This window comes from Oncorhynchus keta, chromosome 17 (assembly GCF_023373465.1).
Source record: "Oncorhynchus keta strain PuntledgeMale-10-30-2019 chromosome 17, Oket_V2, whole genome shotgun sequence".
Lineage (NCBI taxonomy): Eukaryota > Metazoa > Chordata > Actinopteri > Salmoniformes > Salmonidae > Oncorhynchus > Oncorhynchus keta.
In genome coordinates this window covers 54427139-54454977 of record NC_068437.1, presented here as the reverse complement: position 1 = coordinate 54454977, position 27839 = coordinate 54427139, and the positions used below count along the sequence as shown (strand labels likewise).

The window sequence follows — 27839 nt, the reverse complement described above, 5'->3', positions numbered from 1 at the left end:
TAGGACCGTGTCTCATAAGGCCACGTCTCATAGAACCACATCTCATAGCACCATGTCTCATAGAACCACGTCTCCTCATAGAACCACGTCTCCTCATAGAACCACGTCTCATAGGACCACATCTCATAGAACCACGTCTCATAGCACCATGTCTCATAGAACCACGTCTCATAGGACCACGTCTCCTCATAGAACCACGTCTCCTCATAGAACCACGTCTCATAGGACCACATCTCATAGAACCACGTCTCATAGCACCAAGTCTCATAGAACCACGTCTCATAGGACCACGTCTCCTCATAGAACCACGTCTCCTCATAGAACCACGTCTCATAGGACCACGTCTCATAGAACCACGTCTCATAGCACAAAGTCTCATAGAACCACGTCTCCTCATAGAACCACGTCTCCTCATAGAACCACGTCTCATAGGACCACGTCTCATAGAACCACGTCTCATAGCACCATGTCTCATAGAACCACGTCTCATAGGACCACATCTCCTCATAGAACCACGTCTCCTCATAGAACCACGTCTCATAGGACCACGTCTCATAGAACCACGTTTCATAGGACCACATCTCATAGGACCACGTCTCATAGCACCACGTCTCATAGCACCATGTCTCATAGAACCACGTCTCATAGGACCACGTCTCCTCATAGAACTACGTCTCCTCATAGAACCACGTCTCATAGAACCACGTCTCATAGAACCACGTCTCATAGGACCACATCTCATAGGACCACGTCTCATAGGACCACGTCTCATAGGACCACATCTCATAGAACCACATCTCATAGGACCACGTCTCATAGAACCACGTCTCATAGGACCACGTCTCATAGGACCACGTCTCATAGGACCACGTCTCATAGGACCACGTCTCATAGGACCACGTCTCATAGGACCACGTCTCATAGGACCACGTCTCATAGGACCACGTCTCATAGAACCACGTCTCATAGGACCACGTCTCATAGCACCACGTCTCATAGGACCACGTCTCATAGAACCACGTCTCATAGGACCACGTCTCATAGAACCACGTCTCATAGGACCACGTCTCATAGGACCACGTCTCATAGAACCACGTCTCATAGAACCACGTCTCATAGGACCACGTCTCATAGAACCACGTCTCATAGGACCGCGTCTCATAGAACCACGTCTCATAGAACCACGTCTCATAGAACCACGTCTCATAGAACCACGTCTCATAGGACCACGTCTCATAGAACCACGTCTCATAGGGCCACGTCTCATAGGACCACGTCTCATAGAACCACGTCTCATAGGACCGTGTCTCATAAGGCCACGTCTCATAGAACCACATCTCATAGCACCATGTCTCATAGAACCACGTCTCATAGGACCACGTCTCCTCATAGAACCACGTCTCCTCATAGAACCACGTCTCATAGGACCACATCTCATAGAACCACGTCTCATAGCACCATGTCTCATAGAACCACGTCTCATAGGACCACGTCTCCTCATAGAACCACGTCTCCTCATAGAACCACGTCTCATAGGACCACGTCTCATAGAACCACGTCTCATAGCACAAAGTCTCATAGAACCACGTCTCATAGGACCACGTCTCCTCATAGAACCACGTCTCCTCATAGAACCACGTCTCATAGGACCACGTCTCATAGAACCACGTCTCATAGAACCACGTCTCATAGCACCATGTCTCCTCATAGAACCACGTCTCCTCATAGAACCACGTCTCATAGGACCACGTCTCATAGAACCACGTTTCATAGGACCACATCTCATAGGACCACGTCTCATAGAACCACGTCTCATAGCACCATGCCTCATAGAACCACGTCTCATAGGACCACGTCTCCTCATAGAACCACGTCTCCTCATAGAACCACGTCTCATAGAACCACGTCTCATAGAACCACGTCTCATAGGACCACGTCTCATAGGACCACGTCTCATAGGACCACGTCTCATAGGACCACGTCTCATAGGACCACGTCTCATAGGACCACGTCTCATAGGACCACGTCTCATAGGACCACGTCTCATAGGACCACGTCTCATAGGACCACGTCTCATAGGACCATGCCTTTTGAACACTCCATTAACTCTTGTGTGTGTAACAAAGTGTTGGGAAAAGAGAAGAAGAGACATTCCCCTTCTGTGGACAATAAAGATAAAAATGTAAAAAATGATAAAAAATGTAAATGAATAAAGTATCTATTCTATTCTTATAGGCGTCTCTGAAGGAGCGATTTGACTGGGAGGGGGCCCCAGGTCCTCAGTGGCAGGTCCTGGAGGGGGGCCATCCCTGTACTGACTGTGGGGTGCTGGTGGAGGGGACAGCCCTGTACTTTGGAGGGTCAGATGCCAGACAGGCCGTCACCACTGACCTGGACCTACGTGGAGCCAAGTTAGTAACTCTACTGTTAGTTTTCTCAGGGTTCGGTTATACAATCTGTATATAGTTATTTTTTTGTCAATTCAGGCTTTTTAAGATTCCCTTTCAATGTGTGTATGTGTCTCGTAATCTTCCTCTTCAAACGTAATCTTCCTCTTCTTCTTTAGGTTTGTAGAATACTGGGCCAGGATTGGCAGTGAAGACAACATGACCATGTGCCATCGCCCAACCTGTCGTAAAGAGGGAGTGCTGCTGGACTACTCCACAGATGGAGGTATGAAACAACAATAAACAGACAGACATTTAGAAATAAATCCACAAATCTCCATCAGCACGGGAATCCTAACGATTAACCTGATGGAGAACCAGCAGGGGAATCCTAATGATTAACCTGATGGAGAACGAGCAGGGGAATCCTAACGATTAACCTGATGGAGAACGAGCAGGGGAATCCTAACGATTAACCTGATGGAGAACGAGCAGGGGAATCCTAATGATTAACCTGATGGAGAACCAGCAGGGGAATCCTAATGATTAACCTGATGGAGAACCAGCAGGGGAATCCTAACGATTAACCTGATGGAGAACCAGCAGGGGAATCCTAACGATTAACCTGATGGAGAACCAGCAGGGGAATCCTAACGATTAACCTGATGGAGAACCAGCAGGGGAATCCTAACGATTAACCTGATGGAGAACCAGCAGGGGAATCCTAACGATTAACCTGATGGAGAACCAGCAGGGGAATCCTAACGATTAACCTGATGGAGAACCAGCAGGGGAATCCTAACGATTAACCTGATGGAGAACCAGCAGGGGAATCCTAATGATTAACCTGATGGAGAACCAGCAGGCGAATCCTAATGATTAACCTGATGGAGAATCAGCAGGGGAATCCTAACGATTAACCTGATGGAGAACCAGTAGGGGAATCCTAATGATTAACCAGATGGAGAACCAGCAGGAGAATTGTTACGAATCCCTTTTGGCCCGACGGTCTAGGGGGGATGGTAATGAGACCCGTAACATAACTCATGCAAATTATTATTGTGACAAAGTAAGTGTGAACGAAATAACCACGACAACAGAAATCTACAGTCAAACTCTAGGTTTATTTATAAACACACGGTAATGGGGGGGAGCAGGAAAAGGGGCTGAGCTGGACCCAAGGAAAGAAACAATAAGTATACAAAAACACACCCCTAAGCTAGACTAGCCTACTTTAACAACAGCTAACTAACTAACCAAAAATACAGTGGGTGGTCCGCCCAGTTCTAACTAGTGTATTTAACAAAGTTTACCTACGGGTAGTGTATGCCCATGGGCGACTTGTCTTGGTTTCCCCCTTTCCCACCAGCAACAAACAAATAACATAACCAAAAATAATACTCACAGGTGATGACAAAGTGCTATGGAGGTGCTTTAAACAAAAGAGAGGTTAAGACACAAAGCGAGAGTGAAACACAGAGACCTACAGACATGGCATTACAGAGAGATTGAGCTGAGCTGAGCTCTAGAACAAACAAATGATGGGGTTTTTAAACCATGGGGAAGGAACTGTGATAGGTCAGGAAATAGGAGGAGGTGTGTCTTCTGATTGATGATTGATTGGGGAGTGATGATTTTCACCTGTGAGGGGAGAAGGAGAGAAAAGAAACACACACACAGGATACACACAGACACAGGATAACTGTATCCGTAACAGGAATCCTAACGATTAACCTGAAGGAGAACCAGGAATAATATTAGAATATTACAGAGATCCATCACTTCATCCTCATGTCTGTCCCCCCCCCCTCTCTCTCTCTCTCTCTCCCTCTCTCTCCATCTCCCTCCCTCTCTCTCTCCCAGGTGTGTCCTGGACCCTGCTCCATGAGATGGACTATCTGAAGTATGTGTCTGTGAGGCGTGATTACATTGTAATACCAGAGGAGGCGTTATCTAATGCTACACGGTTGCGGTGGTGGCAGCCCTTCCACGTCTCCTCTGGTCTGGCGACATCCGGGCCGGAGCGAGCTCAGTGGGCCGTCGACAACATCCTGGTGGGAGGGTCCGACATCAACCCCTCCACCCTGCTCGACAACTTCGATGAAGGTAAACAGATTGTGCTGTATCACCTTCGGAAAATAATGGGAGTCTCTTTCTACGTTTTTAAATGCCCTTAGACAAATCTAAAAAAGACAATGGACAACTATTCTTCTTCTCTTTCCCCCGTCCCCGTCTCTCTCAGAGGGTGTGTCCCATGAGGAGAGCTGGAGCTTCTATCCCAACGCGGTGCGTACAGCAGGCTTCTGTGGGAACCCCTCTTTCCACCTCTACTGGCCCAACAAGAAACAGGACGAAACGCACAACATTCTGGCCACCCGCGAGCTCATCGTACAGCCTGGGTACATCCTACAGTTTAAGGTATAACCTCTCAGCATTTACAGCTCGGCAGCATCCTACAGTCTTACATACAGTATTTAACATGAACAATAACAGAGGTCCAAGAAACATTCCCTGTGGAACACCATATTTAAAGGATAGCACGAATTCTTGGTTTTAGATAGCTGCTGCAAACCCATCTTAGCATTTACAACATGGCGACATCACACCGTTTCAGGTAACTGTTACTGTTTATCATTCTTGTGTAAGTGTGAGTCCTACTCTCCTTTGTCTTCTGTGTAGATTGTGGTCGGTTGTGAGGCAGACAGCTGTGAAGACCACCATTCTGTCCTGCTGCAGTACAGGAAGGATGCCAGGTGAGATGCTGCTAATGGAGGGTTCCGATGCGCTAGCTAAATGCCTTACTCACACAGTACACAGTCAGGGTTTGGGTCAATTCTGGGGAGAATGAATGCCCCCCCCCATTGATGCCAGGCAGTTCAAGGCAGACCGCTGTACTGCATTGCATTGTTTACAGAAAACAGAATCCCATTTTACAGTAAAGGGGAAAATGGCAATATATGTGTAAATAAATACACATTTTGAAGACAATCATGGTACCAATAATGACTTCTATTTCACCAGATGTCCTTTAAAATGTAAGGATAATTTAGTAGCCTGCAGTACCTCGGTCGGCCTTCAACTTGAGATAATCAATGAGAGGGGGCAGCACTGATCTAGCCTGCAAATGCAACTTCCCGAAGTAGCTCAAACGGCGCATGTAATGTCTACAAACATTTTCCACAAGACACAATCTTAACCAACTTCTTGGGTTCCAAATGCGCTACTGAGTCTTCACACAGATAAACGGTGTCACGTGACCGATGGCTTTGTCCATTCATATATACAGTCATTGGGTCAAATCCATTTCAATTCAGTCAATTCAGGAAGTGAACTGAAATTTTAATTACAAAATGTTCCTAATGAAAAAATAATTGAAATTGACCACAACCCTTCTTTCTCCTCTCTCTCTCTCTCTCTCTCTCTCTCTCTCTCTCTCTCTCTCTCCATCCTCCCTCTCTTCCCCCTCCATCCTCCCTCTCTCTCTCTCTCTTCCCCCTGCCCCTCCATCCTCGCTCTCTCTCTTCCCCCTCCCCTTCATCGTCCCCCTCTCTCTCTCTCGCTCTCTCTTCCCCCTCCCCCCTCCATCCTCCCTCTCTCTCTCTCTCTCTCTCTCTCTCTCTCTCTTCCCCCTCCCTCCATCCTCCCCTCTCTCTCTCTCTCTCTCTCTCTTCCCCCTCCCCTCCATCCTCCCTCTCTCTCTCTCTCTCTCGCTCTCTCTTCCCCCTCCCCTCCATCCTCCTCCTCTCTCTCTCTCTCTCTCTCTCTCTCTCTCTCTTCCCCCTCCCCCTCCATCCTCCCTCTCTCCCCCTCCCCCTCCATCCTCTCTCTCTCTCCCCCTCCATCTCTCTCTCTGTCTCTCTCCCCCTCCCCCTCCATCCTCCCCCCTCCATCCTCTCTCTCCCCCTCCATCCTCTCTCTCTCCCCCTCCCCACCATTCCTCTCTTTCTCTCTCTCTCTCTCTCTCTTCCCCCCCTCCCTCCATCCTCCCTCTCTCTCTTCCCCCTCCCCTCCATCCTCCCTTTCTCTCTCTCTCTCTCTCCCCCCTCCCCCCCCCTCCATCCTCCCTCTCTCTCTCTTTCTCTCTCTCTCTTCCCCCCTCCCCTCCATCCTCCATCTCTCCCTCTCCAGGTCTGACTCATGGCAGCTGGTTCAGTCAGAGTGTATTCCCTCCTCTGTGAACAACGTGGGCTGTTCTCCCTTCATTTTCCACGAGTCCACCATCTACAGTCCAGTCAATAGCTCCAGCTGGACCAGGGTCACTGTTCAGCTGCCTGACCACGTCTCCTCAGGGTAGGACCGCTGTGTGTTTCTGACCACGTCTCCTCAGGGTAGGACCGCTGTGTGTTTCTGACCACGTCTCCTCATGGTAGGACCGCTGTGTGTTTCTGAACACGTCTCATCAGGGTAGGACCGCTGTGTGTTTCTGACCACGTCTCCTCAGGGTAGGACCGCTGTGTGTTTCTGACCACGTCTCCTCAGGGTAGGACCGCTGTGTGTTTCTGACCACGTCTCCTCAGGGTAGGACCGCTGTGTGTTTCTGACCACGTCTCCTCATGGTAGGACCGCTGTGTGTTTCTGAACACGTCTCATCAGGGTAGGACCGCTGTGTGTTTCTGACCACGTCTCCTCAGGGTAGGACCGCTGTGTGTTTCTGACCACGTCACCTCAGGGTAGGACCGCTGTGTGTTTCTGACCACGTCCTCTCAGGGTAGGACCGCTGTGTGTTTCTGACCACGTCTCCTCAGGGTAGGACCGCTGTGTGTTTCTGACCACGTCACCTCAGGGTAGGACCGCTGTGTGTTTCTGACCACGTCTCCTCAGGGTAGGACCGCTGTGTGTTTCTGACCACGTCTCCTCAGGGTAGGACCGCTGTGTGTTTCTGACCACGTCTCCTCAGGGTAGGACCGCTGTGTGTTTCTGACCACGTCTCCTCAGGGTAGGACCGCTGTGTGTTTCTGACCACGTCTCCTCAGGGTAGGACCGCTGTGTGTTTCTGACCACGTCTCCTCAGGGTAGGACCGCTGTGTGTTTCTGACCACGTCTCCTCAGGGTAGGACCGCTGTGTGTTTCTGACCACGTCTCCTCAGGGTAGGACCGCTGTGTGTTTCTGACCACGTCTCCTCAGGGTAGGACCGCTGTGTGATTCTGACCACGTCTCCTCAGGGTAGGACCGCTGTGTGTTTCTGACCACGTCTCCTCAGGGTAGTACCGCTGTGTGTTTCTGACCACGTCACCTCAGTGTAGGACCGCTGTGTGTTTCTGACCACGTCACCTCAGGGTAGGACCGCTGTGTGTTTCTGACCACGTCACCTCAGGGTAGGACCGCTGTGTGTTTCTGACCACGTCACCTCAGGGTAGGACCGCTGTGTGTTTCTGACCACGTCACCTCAGGGTAGGACCGCTGTGTGTTTCTGACCACGTCACCTCAGGGTGACCACGTCACCTCAGTGTAGGACCGCTGTGTGTTTCTGACCACGTCACCTCAGGGTAGGACCGCTGTGTGTTTCTGACCACGTCACCTCAGGGTAGGACCGCTGTGTGTTTCTGACCACGTCACCTCAGGGTAGGACCGCTGTGTGTTTCTGACCACGTCATCTCAGGGTAGGACCGCTGTGTGTTTCTCATGGTAGGACCGCTGTGTGTTTCTGACCACGTCACCTCAGGGTAGGACCGCTGTGTGTTTCTGACCACGTCACCTCAGGGTAGGACCGCTGTGTGTTTCTGACCACGTCACCTCAGGGTAGGACCGCTGTGTGTTTCTGACCACGTCTACTCAGGGTAGGACCGCTGTGTGTTTCTGACCACGTCACCTCAGGGTAGGACCGCTGTGTGTTTCTGACAACGTCTCCTCAGGGTAGGACCGCTGTGTGTTTCTGACCATGTCTCCTCATGGTAGGACCGCTGTGTGTTTCTGAACACGTCTCCTCAGGGTAGGACCGCTGTGTGTTTCTGACCACGTCTCCTCAGGGTAGGACCGCTGTGTGTTTCTGACCACGTCACCTCAGGGTAGGACCGCTGTGTGTTTCTGACCACGTCTCCTCAGGGCAGGACCGATGTGTGTTTCTGACCACGTCTCCTCAGGGTAGGACCGCTGTGTGTTTCTGACCACGTCTCCTCAGGGTAGGACCGCTGTGTGTTTCTGACCACGTCTCCTCAGGGTAGGACCGCTGTGTGTTTCTGACCACGTCTCCTCAGGGTAGGACCGCTGTGTGTTTCTGGCCACGTCTTCTCAGGGTAGGACCACTGCAACCAGAAGGCTGCTGGTATCAGATCATGCATTTAGAACTGAACTCGTACCCCCCATCCTGAAACTGGATGCTGTCTTTCAGGTGTTGATAGCCAAACCCCCCCACCCCCCGACCGTGTGATAAAGCAAGTCCTACACGTTTTGTCTCATCTCCCCTCCCGTCTCCTTCCCTGCAGAGCCACGCAGTTCCGTTGGATCCAGAAGGAGGGTGCTGGCGAGCGGCATGGCTGGGGGGTTGACCAGGTCTACATTGGGGAGGCATGTCCAGGGATGTGTAGTGGTCATGGTTACTGCACAAGCGGGGTGGTCTGCATCTGTGACGAGGGACACCGTGGTGGGTAGCTGATAAGACTACAACATGGACACAAAGACTACAACACTGACACAAAGACTACAACACTGACACAAAGACTACAACACTGACAAAGACTACAACACTGACACAAAGACTACAACACTGACAAAGACTACAACACTGACACAAAGACTACAACACTGCAAAGACTACAACACTGACACAAAGACTACAACACTGACACAAAGACTACAACACTGACACAAAGACTACAACCTTTAACACAAAGACTACAACACTGACACAAAGACTACAACACTGACACAAAGACTACAACACTGACACAAAGACTACAACACTAACACAAAGACTACAACACTGACACAAAGACTACAACACTGACACAAAGACTACAACACTGACACAAAGACTACAACACTGACACAAAGACCACAACACTGACACAAAGACTACAACACTGACACAAAGACTACAACATGGACACAAAGACTACAACACTGACACAAAGACTACAACACTGACACAAAGACTACAACACTGGACACAAAGACTACAACATGGACACAAAGACTACAACACTGACACAAAGACTACAACACTGACACAAAGACTACAACACTGACACAAAGACTACAACATGGACACAAAGACCACAACACTGACACAAAGACTACAACATGGACACAAAGACTACAACACTGACACAAAGACTACAACACTGACACAAAGACTACAACACTGACACAAAGACTACAACATGGACACAAAGACTACAACACTGACACAAAGACTACAACACTGACACAAAGACTACAACACTGACACAAAGACTACAACACTGACACAAAGACTACAACACTGACACAAAGACTACAACACTGACACAAAGACTACAACACTGACACAAAGACTACAACACTGACACAAAGACTACAACACTGACACAAAGACTACAACACTGACACAAAGACTACAACACTGACACAAAGACTACAGCACTGACACAAAGACTACAACACTGACACAAAGACTACAACACTGACACAAAGACTACAACACTGACACAAAGACTACAACACTGACACAAAGACTACAACACTGACACAAAGACTACAACACTGGACACAAAGACTACAACACTGACACAAAGACTACAACACTGACACAAAGACCACAACACTGACACAAAGACTACAACATGGACACAACACTACAAAGACACAAAGACTACAACACTGACACAAAGACTACAACATGGACACAAAGACTACAACACTGACACAAAGACTACAACACTGACACAAAGACTACAACACTGACACAAAGACTACAACATGGACACAAAGACTACAACACTGACACAAAGACTACAACACTGACACAAAGACTACAACACTGACACAAAGACTACAACATGGACACAAAGACTACAACACTGACACAAAGACTACAACATGACACAAAGACACAAACTGACACAGACTACAACACTGACACAAAGACTACAACACTGACACAAAGACTACAACACTGACACAAAGACTACAACACTGACACAAAGACTACAACACTGACACAAAGACTACAACACTGACACAAAGACTACAACACTGACACAAAGACTACAACACTGACACAAAGACTACAACACTGACACAAAGACTACAACACTGACACAAAGACTACAACACTGACACAAAGACTACAACACTGACACAAAGACTACAACACTAACACAAAGACTACAACACTGACACAAAGACTACAACACTGACACAAAGACTACAACATGGACACAAAGACTACAACACTGACACAAAGACTACAACACTGACACAAAGACTACAACACTGACACAGACTACAACACTAACACAAAGACTACAACACTGACACAAAGACTACAACACTGACACAAAGACTACAACATGGACACAAAGACTACAACACTGACACAAAGACTACAACATGGACACAAAGACTACAACACTGACACAAAGACTACAACACTGACACAAAGACTACAACACTGACACAAAGACTACAACACTGACACAAAGACTACAACACTGACACAAAGACTACAACACTAACACAAAGACTACAACACTGACACAAAGACTACAACACTGACACAAAGACTACAACACTGACACAAAGACTACAACACTGACACAAACCACTCTTGTAATCATAACCTGATGGCCTTAATATATAATAATAATATAATAATATATGCCATTTAGCAGACGCTTTTATCCAAAGCGACTTACAGTCATGTGTGCATACATTCTACTTAACTTCTACCCTCTGAGCCTGGTTCCGCTCAGTCTGTTGTCTTTCTTACAGAGAGTTCTAATTGACAATTAATTGATTGATTGAAATCTAGCATTCACATTGGTTCTGCTGCCTCCATCTCCCAGGTGATGACTGCTCCCTGTCCAGCAGTGACCTGCCTAGCTCAATAAAGGATAACTTTGAGTCAGGCAGCGTGTCAGAGGAGAGCTGGCAACTCATCCAAGGGGGCGGAGTGGGAAGTGGGTGTGGCCAGCTCTCTCCCCACGCCCACGGAGACTCGCTCTACTTCAACGGCTGTAAGATGAGGCAGGCGATCACCAAGCCTCTGGACCTGACACGAGCCAGGTATGGACTGGACAATGGATTGTACTGTACTAGCCTAGCCCACAGTCTATCCAACTACTGAAGGTACGGTGAGAGAAGTTTGTTTTACAGTACAGTACCTGTAAGATGAGGCCTGGGGTCACCAAACCTGTTGACGTCACACAAGACATGTACTAGTGGACACTGGACCATACTAGCGTAGCCTAGCCTAGCGTAGCCTAGCCTTGCCCACACAGAACCATACTAGCATAGCCTAACATAGCTTGTCCTAGCCTAGTCTAGCATAGCTTGTCCTAGCCCACTACTGGGGCCATTGAGATCAATATACAGTATTACTAAAATGGAAAACTTGGAGGCTAAACTTGTAGAATCCATCCAAAAATACCAAGGTATTCTTACCAGAACTATCTCTCTACCTCCCTCTTTCTCTCCTTCACCCCCCTCATCTTTCTCTCCCCCTCTTCCCCCTTCCTCACTCTCTCTCTCCCCCTCTCTCCTACAGTAAGATCATGTTTGTGATGCAGATAGGCAGTGTGTCCCAGACAGACAGTTGTAACACAGCCCTGGACCAGGAAAACACAGTGGACAGGGCAGTCCTGCTGCAGTACACGGTCAATAACGGAGTCAGCTGGCACGTTATCGCCCAGCACCAGCCCAAAGACTTCATCAAGGCCCAGAGGGTTTCCTACAACATCCCACTGTGAGTGAACACGACACTAACGCACACACACACACACACACACACACAATCACAAACACACACACACACACACAATCACAAACACACACACACACCTTCTCTGAAAGCTAGAGAGTGTACTGGTCTTTGTTCCAGTCCAGCTCTAACACACCTGACTTCCATGAGCAACCTGTTACTTTCCAGCAGCAAGGTTGATGTCCACTAGTCTAAAAACACACATACTGACACGCTAACTGCCTACTCTTGACCTCTGACCTCCTCTCCTCCTGCCGCCTACCCCAGAGAGGCGAGGGCTAAAGGGGTGGCGCTGCGGTGGTGGCAGCCACGTCACGACGGAGCGGGACATGACCAGTGGGCGCTGGACCACGTGGAAGTAGTGCTGTGAGTATCACCGACCAACCTGGTACCCCTGGTCCCTAGAGAACCTCAGTCTGAGAACCTAGAGAACCTCCGTCTGAGAACCTAGAGAACCTAGAGAACCTCAGTCTGAGAACCTAGAGAACCTAGAGAACCTCAGTCTGAGAACCTAGAGAACCTCCGTCTGAGAACCTAGAGAACCTCCGTCTGAGAACCTAGAGAACCTCTGTCTGAGAACCTAGAGAACCTCTGTCTGAGAACCTAGAGAACCTCCGTCTGAGAACCTAGAGAACCACCGTCTGAGAACCTAGAGAACCTCCATCTGAGAACCTAGAGAACCTCAGTCTGAGAACCTAGAGAACCTCAGTCTGCCCCTACCTCGGCCCCAAAAACACCTGCCTCTCTCCACATAAACTGACACACACACACACACACACACACACACACACACACACACACACACACACACACACACACACACACACACACACGCTCAACAGCAAGGAAGAAGCTTACACCCTCACACACATGCACCCCTATAGTGTGTGCTCAACTGTCAGGAAGGAAAATAAAGACTGAATGTTGAGACCGAGACGGTTTTCTGTGCTGGTTAGTGACTTCACAGTGACTTTGGTCTATTTGAATTTTGTCGGAGACCACCTAATGCATACACAAAGCTTGTCACACACCATCTACACACACCGTCTACACACACCATCTACACACACAGTCTACACACACCGTCTACACACACCATCTACACACACCGTCTACACACACCATCTACACACACCATCTACACACACCGTCTACACACACCATCTACACACACCGTCTACACACACCGTCTACACACACCGTCTACACACACCATCTACACACACCGTCTACACACACCATCTACACACACCGTCTACACACACCGTCTACACACACCGTCTACACACACCGTCTACACACACAGTCTACACACACCATCTACACACACCGTCTACACACACCGTCTACACACACCATCTACACACACCATCTACACACACAGTCTACACACACAGTCTACACACAGTCTACACACACCATCTACACACACAGCATCTACACACACACACCATCTACACACACACACCATCTACACACACCATCTATACACACAGTCTACACACACCATCTACACACACAGTCTACACACCTGCACAACCGTCTACATAGCGGAAGCATAGAGCATTTGAATGCCTATTGCATGTTGCTGAGGGCTTCGTATCAACGATAAAGGCCATTGGTTATTACATTCTAAAGGATGTCATGCATTGTGTTTCATCTGACAGTCATGACATGTGTATGTAAAGGCTTGATGTCGTTCCGTGAAGGGCAGGTGTTTAGTCAATATTTGGCAAACGACAGCTAGCCCATTGAGTTGCACCACTTGGAATGATATCTATAGGACATGGCCTTGTACGTGTAGAGTCAACACGCAAACTACACAACAAAAAAAAACGCACGCCTTACCTGAGCTGTCCCTGGTTTGGTGTGGCCTTGACCTGTCCTCTCCTCCTCCTACGGTTGGTTCTCAACATTCAACAACAGTGTCTGCTGAACAGAATAACCGTTCGATCCTCACACTTCTCTTTTTTTTATTTCTGTCTCTCTGTTCCACAACTCCACCACCACTCCTCTCCTCCTTTTTCAATGGGTTTCTTTGTCATCGTGTGTCTCTCCTCTCCTCCCTGATCTCACGACACTAACATGCGTGACCATACTGCTTCTCTTCCTCCACTGCCTGTGCTTCTGCTCCTCCTGCTGGCTCATCATGTCCTATTATGTCTTCCTTCTTCTCCTTCTCCTCTTCCTCCTCTTCTTCATCTCCACTTCCATCTCCTCATCCTTCCTCAATCTCCTCCTCCTCTTGCTTCTCCCTCTCCTTTTCCTCCTCCTCCTCTTCTTCCTCCTCCTTCTCCTCTTCCTGACTCCTTCTTCTCTTCCTCCTCTTCTTCATCTCCTTTTTCATCTACTCCTCCTCTTCTATCTCCTCCTTCCTCTTCCTTCCTTCCCTCTTCCTTCCCTCTCTCTTTCTTCCCTCTCTCTTCCTTCCCTCTCTCTTCCTTCCCTCTCTCTTCCTTCCCTCTCTCTTCCTTCCCTCTCTCTTCCTTCCCTCTCTCTTCCTTCCTTCTCTCTCTCTTCCTTCCTTCCCTCTCCCTTCCCTCTCTTTCTTCCCTCTCTCTTCCTTCCTTCCCTCTCATTCTTCCCTCTCTTCCTTCCCTCTCATTCTTCCCTCTCATTCTTCCCTCTCTTCCTTCCCTCTCTTCCTTCCCTCTCTTCCTTCCCTCTCTTCCTTCCCTCTCATTCTTCCCTCTCATTCTTCCATCTCTTCCTTCCTTCTCTCTCTTACTTCCCTCTCTTCCTTCCCTCTCTTCCTTCCCTCTCTTCCTTCCCTCTCTTCCTTCCCTCTCTTCCTTCCCTCTCTTCCTTCCCTCTCATCCTTCCCTCTCATTCTTCCCTCTCTTCCTTCCCTCTCTTCCTTCCCTCTCTTCCTTCCCTCTCTTCCTTCCCTCTTCCTTCCCTCTCATCCTTCCCTCTCATCCTTCCCTCTCTTTCTTCCCTCTCTTCCTTCCCTCTCTTCCTTCCCTCTCATTCTTTCTGGATGTGTTTGGTCCTTTTTCTCTCCATCTATTATTGTCTTTACATATTTCTGTCTCTCTCTCCACGTTCTATATCCCTTCCTCTCTATTTCTCTCTGACTCTCTTACTCCCTGCTCCCTCTCCTCTCTTTCGCTCCCCCCGTCTCTCTGGGCCCCCTTTCGCCTCCCCAGGCGGCCGGGGTTCCTTCCCCCCCAGATCTTTCTGCGAGCCAGCAGCATCCCCATCCTCCCCTCTCGCGCTCTAACCTCTGCTCTCTTCTGTATTCTGCTCCCTGTGGCATGGCTGTAGAGTCAGGTAAGTCTTCCTCTTCTCCCCGAATGCAGTCCCCTCCTCTTCCTCCTGTGACACCCCCCACCTTATAACCCTGACCCTCCTCTTCTGTCATCCTCTTCCTAGCCTTAACCCCCCCCCACACACACACACACACCACCACCTCCACAGAAACACACACCACCACTACACACACACACCACCACCTCCTCAGAGACACACACACACACACCACCACTTCCACAGAAACACACACCGCCACTACACACACACACACCCACCCACACACACATGCCACCTACTGTCATCACCCAGAGGCAGGCTCTTCTCAAAGGCTTATCCATGACACTGACAGAACTGATATCTCCACACGTCTGAGGAAACAGACATCAGGAGATAACAGACATAATGACATGGCTGCTAGTGGATATGATAAACGTCACCAGAACGAACACCCAGTGATCCAATACCTATATGAGATATCCGAGATGCTATTTCTCAACTATAAATCACCTTTTGTGTCAATTCGTCTGTATATTTCAAACACACATCTCAATGGTATCATCAATGTGTGTGTGTGTGTGTGTGTGTGTGTGTGTGTGTGTGTGTGTGTGTGTGTGTGTGTGTGTGTGTGTGTGTGTGTGTGTGTGTGTGTGTGTGTGTGTGTGTGTGTGTGTGTGTGTGTGTGTGTGTGTGTGTGTGTGTGTGTGTGTGATGCAAGCCATCACTATATGAATGTCTGTTGTTCCTATTGCTACCATTTGAGTGCTTTGGGTCTTGCTCCATGTCTGCACACAGCCCAATAAGGAGTTGAAGCTGAGGCTGACTTTGAGACACACACACACACACACACACACACACACACACACACACGCACACACGCACATGTTACAACCACCACTCCATTCTAATGTGGACATCAAGCGTTGGTCATTCAACTCGGTTCACACGTCCTTCACACTAGCGGTGGTGTAATGCAGAGACGGCACAACGAGCTCAAGACATCCACATAAACAAAAGACCTAGAACTCATCAGAGTAAACAACCTCCATCCAACTCCTTGCATGATGGCTTTTTAATTCCAACGTTGCAAAGCCCCCCCCCTTACCCGCCTATCCCCTCCCATCCACGGCTGCCTGTCCATGGAAAACGCCATTCTGTGAATCAGGAGCCCTCTCCATACTGGCCGTCCCTCTAACTCGCTCTGTGAAGGAGACACAACCAACAACACAGAAGCGGAAAGACAGACATCCCACTTTGTCAGCCCCCCTCCCATCCCCCTCCCATCCCCCTTCTCTACTACCCCCCGCTTTGCAGGGGGCCACATGCTGCCGCTCCTGGCATCACCTGCTGGATGGACGAGGCAATGACAGGCTAAGCAAGAAGAGCGATCTTCAATCACGGCTTCTCTCTTTATATCTATTTAGTTTAGTCCCCCCATCCCCCCTTCCTTTGTTGGTCTGTTTGTTTTCCCCTTCTGATATGGATGTTTCTCAATGAGCTCAAACACTCTTCCTTTAGAACCTTAGAACCTAGATCAGAGTTAGAACCCCCCAGGAACCCCAACCATGTCTGTAGCTAATGTCTGTGACCCTGTCTGTAGCTAATGTCTGTGACCCTGTCTGTAGCTAATGTCTGTGACCCTGTCTGTAGCTAATGTCTGTAGCTAATGTCTGTGACCCTGTCTGTAGCTAATGTCTGTAGCCAATGTCTGTGACCCTGTCTGTAGCTAATGTCTGTAGCTAATGTCTGTGACCCTGTCTGTAGCTAATGTCTGTAGCTAATGTCTGTGACCCTGTCTGTAGCTAATGTCTGTAGCTAATGTCTGTGACCCTGTCTGTAGCTAATGTCTGTAGCTAATGTCTGTGACCCTGTCTGTAGCTAATGTCTGTAGCTAATGTCTGTGACCCTGTCTGTAGCTAATGTCTGTAGCTAATGTCTGTGACCCTGTCTGTAGCTAATGTCTGTGACCCTGTCTGTAGCTCATGTCTGTGACCCTGTCTGTAGCTCATGTCTGTGACCCTGTCTGTAGCTAATGTCTGTGACCCTGTCTGTGACCCTGTCTGTAGCTCATGTCTGTGACCCTGTCTGTGACCCTGTTTGTAGCTAATGTCTGTGACCCTGTCTGTAGTTAATGTCTGTGACCCTGTCTGTAGCTCATGTCTGTGACCCTGTCTGTAGTTAATGTCTGTGACCCTGTCTGTAGCTCATGTCTGTGACCCTGTCTGTAGTTAATGTCTGTGACCCTGTCTGTAGCTCATGTCTGTGACCCTGTCTGTGACCCTGTCTGTAGCTCATGTCTGTGACCCTGTCTGTGACCCTGTCTGTGACCCTGTCTGTAGCTCATGTCTGTGACCCTGTCTGTAGCTAATGTCTGTGACCCTGTCTGTAGCTCATGTCTGTGACCCTGTCTGTAGTTAATGTCTGTGACCCTGTCTGTAGCTCATGTCTGTGACCCTGTCTGTGACCCTGTCTGTAGCTCATGTCTGTGACCCTGTCTGTGACCCTGTCTGTAGCTCATGTCTGTGACCCTGTCTGTAGCTAATGTCTGTGACCCTGTCTGTAGCTCATGTCTGTGACCCTGTCTGTAGCTAATGTCTGTAGCTCATGTCTGTGACCCTGTCTGTGACCCTGTCTGTAGCTCATGTCTGTGACCCTGTCTGTAGCTCATGTCTGTGACCCTGTCTGTAGTTCTCTGGGCCAGTCATGTGTCCTCTAGTTGTGTCCCATCATGTCTTGTCCTGTTGACTTGCTTATGATATTGCCATTGAGAACATGTCAAAACCAGCTGTTGATATATATATATATATATACAGTTCAATATAAAGTAAGTTATGAATAGTCCACTATTTGCTTAGTTTGAATGTTTGAGGTTAGAGGTGAAATCCAACTGACAATACCAACATGGATCTAGGAATGTGTGAGCTTGCATATGAGACTACGGTGTGTGTGTGTGTATATTTCAGACAGTGTGTGTGTATTTCAGACAGTGTGTGTGTATTTCAGACGGTGTGTGTGTGTGTATTTCAGACAGTGTGTGTGTATATTTCAGACAGTGTGTGTGTATTTCAGATGGTGTGTGTGTGTGTGTGTATATTTCAGACGGGGTGTGTGTGTGTGTGTGTGTGTGTGTGTGTGTGTGTGTGTGTATTCCAGACGGTGTGTGTGTGTGTGTATTTCAGACAGTGTGTGTGTGTATTTCAGACAGTGTGTGTATGGATGCGTGTGTAGATACTGTAAATGCGTCTTCCTTGGTTACTAACGGTCACCATCCTCTTCCTCTCTCTCTCTCTCTCTCCCTCACTGTCTTTGTCTCCCTACAGCACCCGTAAACAAAACTACATGATGAACTTTGCCAGACAGACCGGCCTACGTCACTACTACAGCCGAAAGAGGCGGGCACTGCAGCATGCCTAACCAATGGATTTTCCCTACGACCTGCCAATCACACATATGACCGACCGACCAACCAACCAACCACATTCCTTTCTCCTGATGCCATATCACCCTGTCAAGTCCTGCCCTCCAGCCAATGGATTCCAGTCAGCCTTAGACCACCCCCCACCCCACCCAACCCCCACTCTGCCAGAAAACGTGGACCATCCCATCAGTTTACGCTGCAACCAATCAGAAGCCTTCCCCAACCCCCATTGTGACTGGAAGGAAGGAGACGTGAAGGAGCAACAAAGGCGGACATTTTGTTTACTTTTAATGGACTTCCGGGTTTCTAGTTGTTTTCTAATCGTTGCCGTAGGTGGTTGTTATGATATGATGATTCCCTGTTCCAGTTGCGATACGATGATGATAGTACCCACCCTGGGATTTCCCCTTATCACCCCATCCTACACACTTAGTCCTACTACTACCACACTGTGAAAATCATTAAGAGAAATATCACTGATGACCAGTGACATAGAGTTGGATAGAGGGCACACAGTCACAGAAGCATGGGGGTTTGGGGGGCCCTGTTTCCAACTCTATGCCAGGTTGCTGGGGTGTATTCATTAGTCCGATTCCGTTGCAAAAATGTTTTACAACAAAAAAAACATTTACTATTTCCTCTAGGAACCAAACGGAAACAAGCGGAGCAAACAGAATGAAAATGGAGAGAGAAGCTGACTGAATCTGTCCAATAGAAACTCTTTTGGAGTAAACGGTTTCCATTGCAAAAAAAAAACATTTTTGCAACAGAATCTGACTATTGAATATACCCCTGGGCTAGTTGGCAGAGCCGGAAGGAGAGGGGAACACTCAGTATCACCAGTATCTAGGAGGAAGATCATTACAGTGAAAATAGTACCGTGTTCTTGCTGTCCTGTGGGTTATTTTCGTGATGAGTCGACTGTGGCTGTGTTTCATTTTAATTTTAATTTTATTTTAATTTTTACTAATTCACATTTGCGTAATTTTTCGGTTGGATAAGGTTTTTTTTTTCTCTCCATGTTTATCGGATGAGGACAGATGGAAAAAGGGCAGGGTGGACGGGATCCCTGCCGTCAAGGTCGATGGAAGGAAGGAACAAATCGCAAAAATAGAGAGGAAAAAAAACCACAAGAAAAATAAGTTAAAAACCGAACAATGATTTAGTTTGTTTTATATGTGTTGGCTCCTGCGAATACAGATATTTATGGTGAGCGGTTCTCCATGTAACCTATTTAAAGATACACTGTGAAATCTGTGTTATTTTCTAGTGTTAAGTTATTAGGCAGTTATTCAGCCTCTCTTTCTCTCGAGGCTCTCGGCCTACAACGTCTCCCTCCCCCTTCTCGTGCTGTTACCCCCATCCCTCTCTCTCCACCCTTCTCATGCTGTACCCCCATCCCTCTCTCTCCCCCTTCTTGTGCCGTTATCCCCTCCCTCTCTCTCTCCCCCGTGCTGTACCCCCATCCCTCCCTTTCCCCCTTCTTGTGCCGTTATCCCCTCCCTCTCTCTCTCCCCCGTGCTGTACCCCCATCCCTCTCTCTCCCCCTTCTTGTGCCGTTACCCCCTCCTTCTCCCCCCGTGCTGTACCCCCATCCCTCTCCCCCTGTGCTGTACCCCCATCCCTCTCTCCCCCCGTGCTGTACCCCCATCCCTCTCCCCCCGTGCTGTACCCCATCCCTCTCTCTCCCCCGTGCTGTATCCCCATCCCTCTCTCTCCCTCCCCCGTGCTGTACCCCCATCCCTCTCTCTCCCCCCCCGTGCTGTACCCCCATCCCTCTCCCCTCCTCCCCCGTGCTGTACCCACCCCCGTGCTGTTACCCCCATCCCTCTCCTCCCCCGTGCTGTACCCACCCCCCGTGCTGTTACCCCCATCCCTCTCCCCCCCGTGCTGTACCCCCATCCCTCTCCCCCCCCGTGCTGTTACCCCCATCCCTCTCCCCCCCCGTGCTGTTACCCCCATCCCTCTCCCCCCCCGTGCTGTACCCCCATCCCTCTCCCCCCGTGCTGTTACCCCCATCCCTCTCCCGCCCCGTGCTGTTACCCCCATCCCTCCCCCCGTGCTGTACCCCCCCGTGCTGTTACCCCCATCCCCCCCGTGCTGTTACCCCCATCCCCCCCGTGCTGTTACCCCCATCCCTCTCTCCCCCCCCGTGCTGTTACCCCCATCCCTCTCTCTCCCCCCGTGCTGTTACCCCCATCCCCCCGTGCTGTTACCCCCATCCCCGTGCTGTTACCCCCATCCCTCTCCCCCCGTGCTGTTACCCCCATCCCTCTCCCCCCCCGTGCTGTTACCCCCATCCCTCTCTCCCCCGTGCTGTTACCCCCATCCCCCCCGTGCTGTTACCCCCATCCCTCTCCCCCCCCGTGCTGTTACCCCCATCCCTCTCCCCCCCGTGCTGTTACCCCCATCCCTCTCTCTCCTGTTATCCCGCTCTTTCTCTCTGCTGATTTCTGCTCCCCGGAGATGAGGCTCCGTCAGTGTTGTTTTTTGAAGTCTACTGTGTAATATGGACCCCACCCCTTTCTCTGTAACTCCACTATAGCAATCTCCTGTACATATAAGTATATCCACTATGGGGAGACCCAGCAGCCTTATAAAAGGGAAATAAAGAACTGTCCAAACCTCAAGGGCTCGTCAGTGTGTGTGAGTTGTGCGTGCGTGGACTACTATGTATGTATGTATGTATGTATATATGTATATATATATATATAACTTCACCACATTCAAAAACAGAAATTGCTGATTCAAAGTCACAACTAACACATAGTCCAGTTAGTGTATAAAACATTTATTTCACAATCATAAAAATATTAATTTCTCCGTATAAAAAAAAAAGGAGCCTAATGCATAATCTTCCATTGTATTTGGTTTAAGAAAAGCTCCTATGGTTCTCCAGGTTGGTGCACGCCTCCGTTTGGTTAGACTGAGTATGCAGCAGTGTTTGGTTAGACTGAGTATGCAGCAGTGTTTGGTTAGACTGAGTATGCAGCAGTGTTTGGTTAGACTGAGTATGCAGCAGTGTTTGGTTAGACTGAGTATGCAGCAGTGTTTGGTTAGACTGAGTATGCAGCAGTGTTTGGTTAGACTGAGTATGCAGCAGTAAACTATTCAACCAACAAATCCCTCGTATTCCTCACGTCCTCTATAAGAACCAGCACCTATCTAAAAAACGTTAATAACAGCATAGTCATCGCCACCGCGAGGGGGACCGAATTAACCGCAACACGGTGTCCTGCGTTACAGTAGTTATAGCCACAGCACGCATACGTCATGGTGTAAACAGTTCCTTTCAGTCGGAGAGGGTGTATCTGACCGCAGCCCGTCGACGCCATGCACCCCCGGGTGGACAGGGCGCTGTGGTTTCCATAGCGACCGTTGCCCGTCATGCAGAGTTCCGCGGGAGGGCACTCTGTCAGGATGAGGTCAAAGGTCTTGTTCCGGTACATGATGGGGCTGTAGTAACACAGCAGGTTGTTGTTACAGTGGAGTGCTGGGAGGAGCAGGGACAGACACAGGATGGTAGATGGAGACGGGAACATCTGGGGCCTGAGAGAGAATAGACGTCTGGTGGTGAAACTATCTGTTCATGTCAGTCAGCGTTAGAGAGTAGCCTGTTCCCAGATCTGTTTGTACTGTATAGCTAGCTCCTTAGGCTGTGTTTAAAACAGGCAGCCTAATTCTGATCTTATTTCCACTAATACTTCTTTTACATCCCAATCACAGCAGATATTTTCTCAGAGCTGATCTGATTGGTCAAAGGGACAATTAGTGAAAAATAGATCAGAATTGGGCTGCCTGTGTGAACGCAGACCTAGTCAAACATTAAACCTCATCATGACATGAAAAACAACTATAGGAGTTGGCCAGACAGCACAACAGATCTGTGACCAGGCTAGAATTGGGAGTGGTATTGGAATGAATGCTGATTGGTAACCCACCGGCCAGACAGCACAACAGATCTGGGACCAGGCTAGAATTGGGAGTGGTATTGGAATGAAACTGCTGATTGGTAACCCACCGGCCAGACAGCACAACAGATCTGGGACCAGGCTACAATTGGGAGTGGTATTGGAATGAAACTGTTGATTGGTAACCCACTGGTCTAATTAGTCAATTGGAACAAGAGCTTGTTGGATAGGTTGCTGACTTGCAATTAAAAAGGAAAATTAGCAACTTGTCAAACAAACCAGTCATGATTGAATGAAGTTCCAGGTATATCCTAGTAAGGAACCTTCAAGTCTCAGTTTATCTAAAAGACAGGTTGAAAGCCTTGTCTGTGTGCTCTCAACCACAGAAAACACTAACAGCTTGCTCATGCAATGGCAATATGTAGGATGAGGACTTACCTGCTCATTCTTACGGCTCTGGGGTTGAGAAGAATTTCAAACTGGATACAACAGGTGGCGTTCAATGGATGACATATGCTCTGTATACTATCCCAACACTTACTGCTGGTCGAACCGGTACCATCTAACCTCAAACCAAGTAACCACACCCACTGCCGACACCTGTTATTCGGATCAGGACAGACTGAACCAAAAAAAAAAAAGGGGGTTTTAAAGTAACTGGTCAGTGAAAATCTCCTGTTAACACACACCCAAATAATGTTGACTGATATACTCGTATGTGGCCAAAGCATAAATTTTAAATAAAAATTAAAAAAAAATACTTGCTTAGGATGAGCTAGCCAATCAGCGGTCTACTCATGTGAATATTTATTAACGGATTAACGTAAATAGCCAACGCAGCCCTTTTTCTCTCAATATCATGATTTCTGGGTAACAATTAAGTACCTCACTGTGATTTATTTTTGACCGTTTGAATTAAGTGACAAAAAAATAGCTTCTTAGTAAATAGCAACTTCTCAAGGAAGAATTTAGCTAGGCCTGGGTGTGGTCTGAGAGAGGGAAGGGGAAACTGGAAACTGGCTCTTATTGGCAGAGGGGTTGGAACTCTTATTGGCAGAGGGGATTGGAACTCTTATTGGCAGAGGGGTTGGAACTCTTATTGGCAGAGGGGATTGGAACTCTTATTGGCAGAGGGGATTGGAACTCTTATTGGCAGAGGGGATTGGAACTCTTATTGGCAGAGGGGATTGGAACTCTTATTGGCAGAGGGGATTGGAACTCTTATTGGCAGAGGGGATTGGAGCTCTTATTGGTCGAGCAACTAATTTACCACCTGGTGGTGTCACGAGGCAGGCCAGAACTCCAGCCTACCAAAACAGGCAGCCTTTAAAAAAAATGTTTTTATTTTTTTAAATCACCTCTTACACTAAAAAGGGCATTATCACAATTTGCATAGTATTATGACAACCTAAGTGTGGAAATATATTAATTTTACCTTTATTTAACCAGGCAAGTCAGTTAATTAAGAACAAAATCTTATTTTCAATGACAGCCTAGGAACAGTGGGTTAAATGCCTGTTCAGGGGCAGAATGACAGATTTGTACCTTGTCAGCTAAGGGGGGGTTTGAACTTGCAACCTTCCGGTTACTAGTTCAACGCTCTAACCACTAGGCTACCCCGCCGCCCCAACGCTCTAACCACTAGGCTACCCCGCCGCCCCAACGCTCTAACCACTAGGCTACCCCGCCGCCCCTCCACTCTAACCACTAGGCTACCCCGCCGCCCCTCCACTCTAACCACTAGGCTACCCCGCCGCCCCTCCACTCTAACCACTAGGCTACCCCGCCGCCCCTCCACTCTAACCACTAGGCTACCCCGCCGCCCCTCCACTCTAACCACTAGGCTACCCCGCCGCCCCTCCACTCTAACCACTAGGCTACCCCGCCGCCCCTCCACTCTAACCACTAGGCTACCCCGCCGCCCCTCCACTCTAACCACTAGGCTACCCCGCCGCCCCTCCACTCTAACCACTAGGCTACCCCGCCGCCCCTCCACTCTAACCACTAGGCTACCCCGCCGCCCCTCCACTCTAACCACTAGGCTACCCCGCCGCCCCTCCACTCTAACCACTAGGCTACCCCGCCGCCCCTCCACTCTAACCACTAGGCTACCCCGCCGCCCCTCCACTCTAACCACTAGGCTACCCCGCCGCCCCTCCACTCTAACCACTAGGCTACCCCGCCGCGCAATATAAAAACACAAATTATTCATTTTTTACTGCACTGGTTCTTTAATTCCCCATTGTTTTGGAAGAAACCTGGAGACACTGGACAGGTACTTCAACATGCTTTCTGTATTCACGCCATTCACCAGCTACCACACTGAGAACTACAGCTTTTACCACACGGCAATATTGCAACATCACTAAAAACATAGATTACACTTTACGTCAGTTATTACAAATAATGGAATAAATAAGCACATTTTACACTGGAAATAAATCTACTTGAATAAGTGTCATCCCTTGCATGAGGGTGGGGGACAGGGACTGTGGCTAACAGGCCCGTCCCCCAGTGACAAGTATGGCTGAATTCCAGACGGACCCCTAGCCGCTACTCTTTAGCCACTCCTGGAGATCTGAGAGGACTTTATAGATGGAAATCATGTCATTTTCTCCGTGTAGCGGAGCCACGTCGTCATCCTCCGCCACGTCATCTCCAGGGCATCTATGCAGAGGGTCCGTCGCGGAAGGAGGAGGCTTCTCACTGTGCCCCAACGTCACTCCTAACAGACTCTTAATGTAGGTGTCAGGGGCTGGAGGCTGGTTACACTTGTCACTACAGCAACACCTAGAGAGTTATTTAGAGAAATGTATGGAAGTCACTCAGTATTAAAGAAATTGGCAGTGATGGAAATACATTTGTTTTAAAGTAACAAAATTGTCATACTTGTGTAAAAGTATGGATACCTTATTAGAAAGTTAGTCATATAACCCAGTAAAATACTACTTGGAGTAAAAGTCTAAATATATTTAGGACCAATTTTTTTTAAGTATCATAAATAAATGTAATTGCTAAAAAATGTACTTAAATTATCAAAAAGTATAAATCATTTCAAATTCCTTCTATTATTAAGCAAAGCATGCAGCACCATTTACTTGTTTTTAAAAATGTATATACATTTACATTTAGCAGACGCTAGACAGCGGCCACACTCAGACGTCATTTACTAAAGATGTGTTTAGTGAGTCTGCCAGATCAGAGGCAGAAGGGTTGTCTGAATAAAGTGACCAGGGATTGACCATATAACCCGGACAGTACTCTAAGAAACACAGCTGTGCACTCTGCTATTCAGGTGGAGAGGGAGGACTAGACCTTGTCTGGTTGCTGCTGTGTAAAACAAACAGCAGGGGGCAGCATTGAGCACAGATCAGAGGCAGAAGGGTTGTCTGAATAAAGTGTGTGAAATTGGACCATTTTCCTGTCCTACTAAGCATTCAAAATGTAACGAGTACTTTTGGGTGTCAAGTACTTTTTACATGATTTTCTTTAGGAATGTAGTGAAGTAAAAGTTGTCACAAATATAACATAGTAAAGTACAGATATCCCCCCCAAAAAACTACTTAAGTAGTACTTTAAAGTATTTTTACTGAAGTACTTTACACTAATGGCAATACATATCACATGACATAGGTAAAATCACACCGTAGACCACTCATCCTGTAGGTTTTATAGTCCAACCCTAATTTAAAAACACACCTAATTCTACTTATTAGCTGCTCAACAGGACCTTAACTAGCGGAATCAGATAACACTAAATTAGAGTTGGACTGAAAACCTACAGGACAGTAGATCTCCAGGAAGAGAGTTGGGCAGCCCTGCTATCGGCAATCATAGTACAACATAATCAGAGCTCTAATACAGGAGGGGACACACACACCATTTTGGAACCTTCAGATAGAAATATGCCATGTAGACCAAACATGACATGTAGATTAAGGAACTACGTCAGCTCTGTTTGTGACATTTCTATCTGACAACTGGCTGTGAACAGGGCCACTAATGTCGATGTGCGACTGTCCCTGTGAATCTACATGTAATAAAAGTAAAGTTGTGGCTACTGAACCTGTATGTCACATTATAGCTGACCCCTCGGTAGGTCACGGCATGGGTGGAGTTACAGAGGTCAGGGGTCAAGCAGCCCTGTGCAGACAGGATGTGAGCGGAACCGAAACGCCCACTGCTAGTACCACAGCGCTCTTGCGGGAGACACTCAGTGGTGGAATCGTTACTGCAGGACCTGGGGGAGAAAAAACAACACGGGAGAATCTCATTCGCATTTCCTTGATTCCTTAAAACCCATTGGATGAGAAGGTCAGAGAGGCGGGACCTTTTGAGAAGGAAGCAAGACGATGTGAGGAGACAAGAAATTGCAATTGAGATTCTCACCCAGGAGTGAGTGGACAGACCCAAAATGGGAAACTCTAAACAGAATCAATAGGAAGGCTCAACTCTGAGCCATTGAAGTTGAAAAGTAAAACGGTTAGGGTAGGGACGTCCCAAGGATAGCACTAACTGACCCCCCCCCAAAAAAAAATTTAAGAGGTAGAACCTTATGAGAGGAATCTTTAAAAGTCAAATTACTATGGAACGATGTTCTATATAAAGATCAAGCCTAGTCCTGACAAACTTTTTCAATGGAAAAAATCTCCAATGAGAATGCTTTTCAGTCCCGGACTGGGCATAATCGGACTGTGACCAGTCCGGGAAACTGCTCCCCAGTGTGTGTGTGTGTGTGGTGGTGGGGGGGGGAACACACCAACCTTCCTTTGTGCTGTAGTGGGCAGAAGTTACACAGCAGACTGGTACTAGGAATATGACTGCCCATGGCTGTCACAGTCAGGACTAGGAGGACACAGAGGCAGGCTGCTGGAGCCAGGGGTTGGAGAGCGTTCAACCTGGAACATACACAAAAACTCATTTTAAAAAGACATTTCTATAAAAAAAAAAATCAATATATTTCTAGTCAAAT

At 48.2% G+C, this 27839-nt stretch overlaps 3 protein-coding genes across 4 annotated transcripts in view; 1 reads left to right on the top strand and 2 right to left on the bottom strand.

Moving 5' to 3' along the window:
- Nucleotides 1–20530, top strand: part of LOC118379936 (reelin-like) — a 318966-nt gene extending 298436 nt beyond the window's left edge. The window contains 12 exon segments of the mRNA XM_052466572.1: nucleotides 2236–2411; nucleotides 2567–2673; nucleotides 4251–4493; nucleotides 4630–4805; nucleotides 5067–5140; nucleotides 6516–6677; nucleotides 8811–8968; nucleotides 11373–11592; nucleotides 12074–12271; nucleotides 12554–12652; nucleotides 15436–15559; nucleotides 18859–20530. Coding sequence (XP_052322532.1) covers nucleotides 2236–2411; nucleotides 2567–2673; nucleotides 4251–4493; nucleotides 4630–4805; nucleotides 5067–5140; nucleotides 6516–6677; nucleotides 8811–8968; nucleotides 11373–11592; nucleotides 12074–12271; nucleotides 12554–12652; nucleotides 15436–15553 — 1731 coding nt within the window. The 3' untranslated portion in view covers nucleotides 15554–15559; nucleotides 18859–20530.
- A 1196-nt stretch (nucleotides 20531–21726) lies between these two features.
- On the bottom strand, nucleotides 21727–23882 carry LOC118377752 (protein Bouncer-like). 2 transcript variants are annotated; one of them, XM_035764705.2, is made up of 3 exons: nucleotides 23753–23882; nucleotides 23306–23489; nucleotides 21727–22505 (listed from the first exon to the last, which is right to left on the bottom strand). In XM_035764705.2, exons 2-3 carry the CDS (start codon nucleotides 23311–23313, stop codon nucleotides 22118–22120), a joined length of 396 nt encoding a protein of 131 aa, XP_035620598.1. In that variant the 5' UTR covers nucleotides 23314–23489; nucleotides 23753–23882; the 3' UTR covers nucleotides 21727–22117. The 2 variants fall into 2 exon arrangements, with proteins under 2 accessions (XP_035620598.1, XP_035620597.1); XM_035764704.2 differs by lacking the exon at nucleotides 23753–23882 and having other exon boundaries at nucleotides 23306–23575.
- Nucleotides 23883–25141: 1259 nt separating this feature from the next.
- Nucleotides 25142–27839, bottom strand: part of LOC118377749 (sperm acrosome membrane-associated protein 4-like) — a 3030-nt gene continuing 332 nt past the window's right edge. The window contains exons 2-4 of the mRNA XM_035764700.2: nucleotides 27631–27765; nucleotides 26934–27107; nucleotides 25142–25657 (exon numbers count right to left, since the gene is read on the bottom strand). Coding sequence (XP_035620593.1) covers nucleotides 25414–25657; nucleotides 26934–27107; nucleotides 27631–27765 — 553 coding nt within the window. The 3' untranslated portion in view covers nucleotides 25142–25413. The remainder of the gene's footprint in view (nucleotides 25658–26933; nucleotides 27108–27630; nucleotides 27766–27839) is intronic.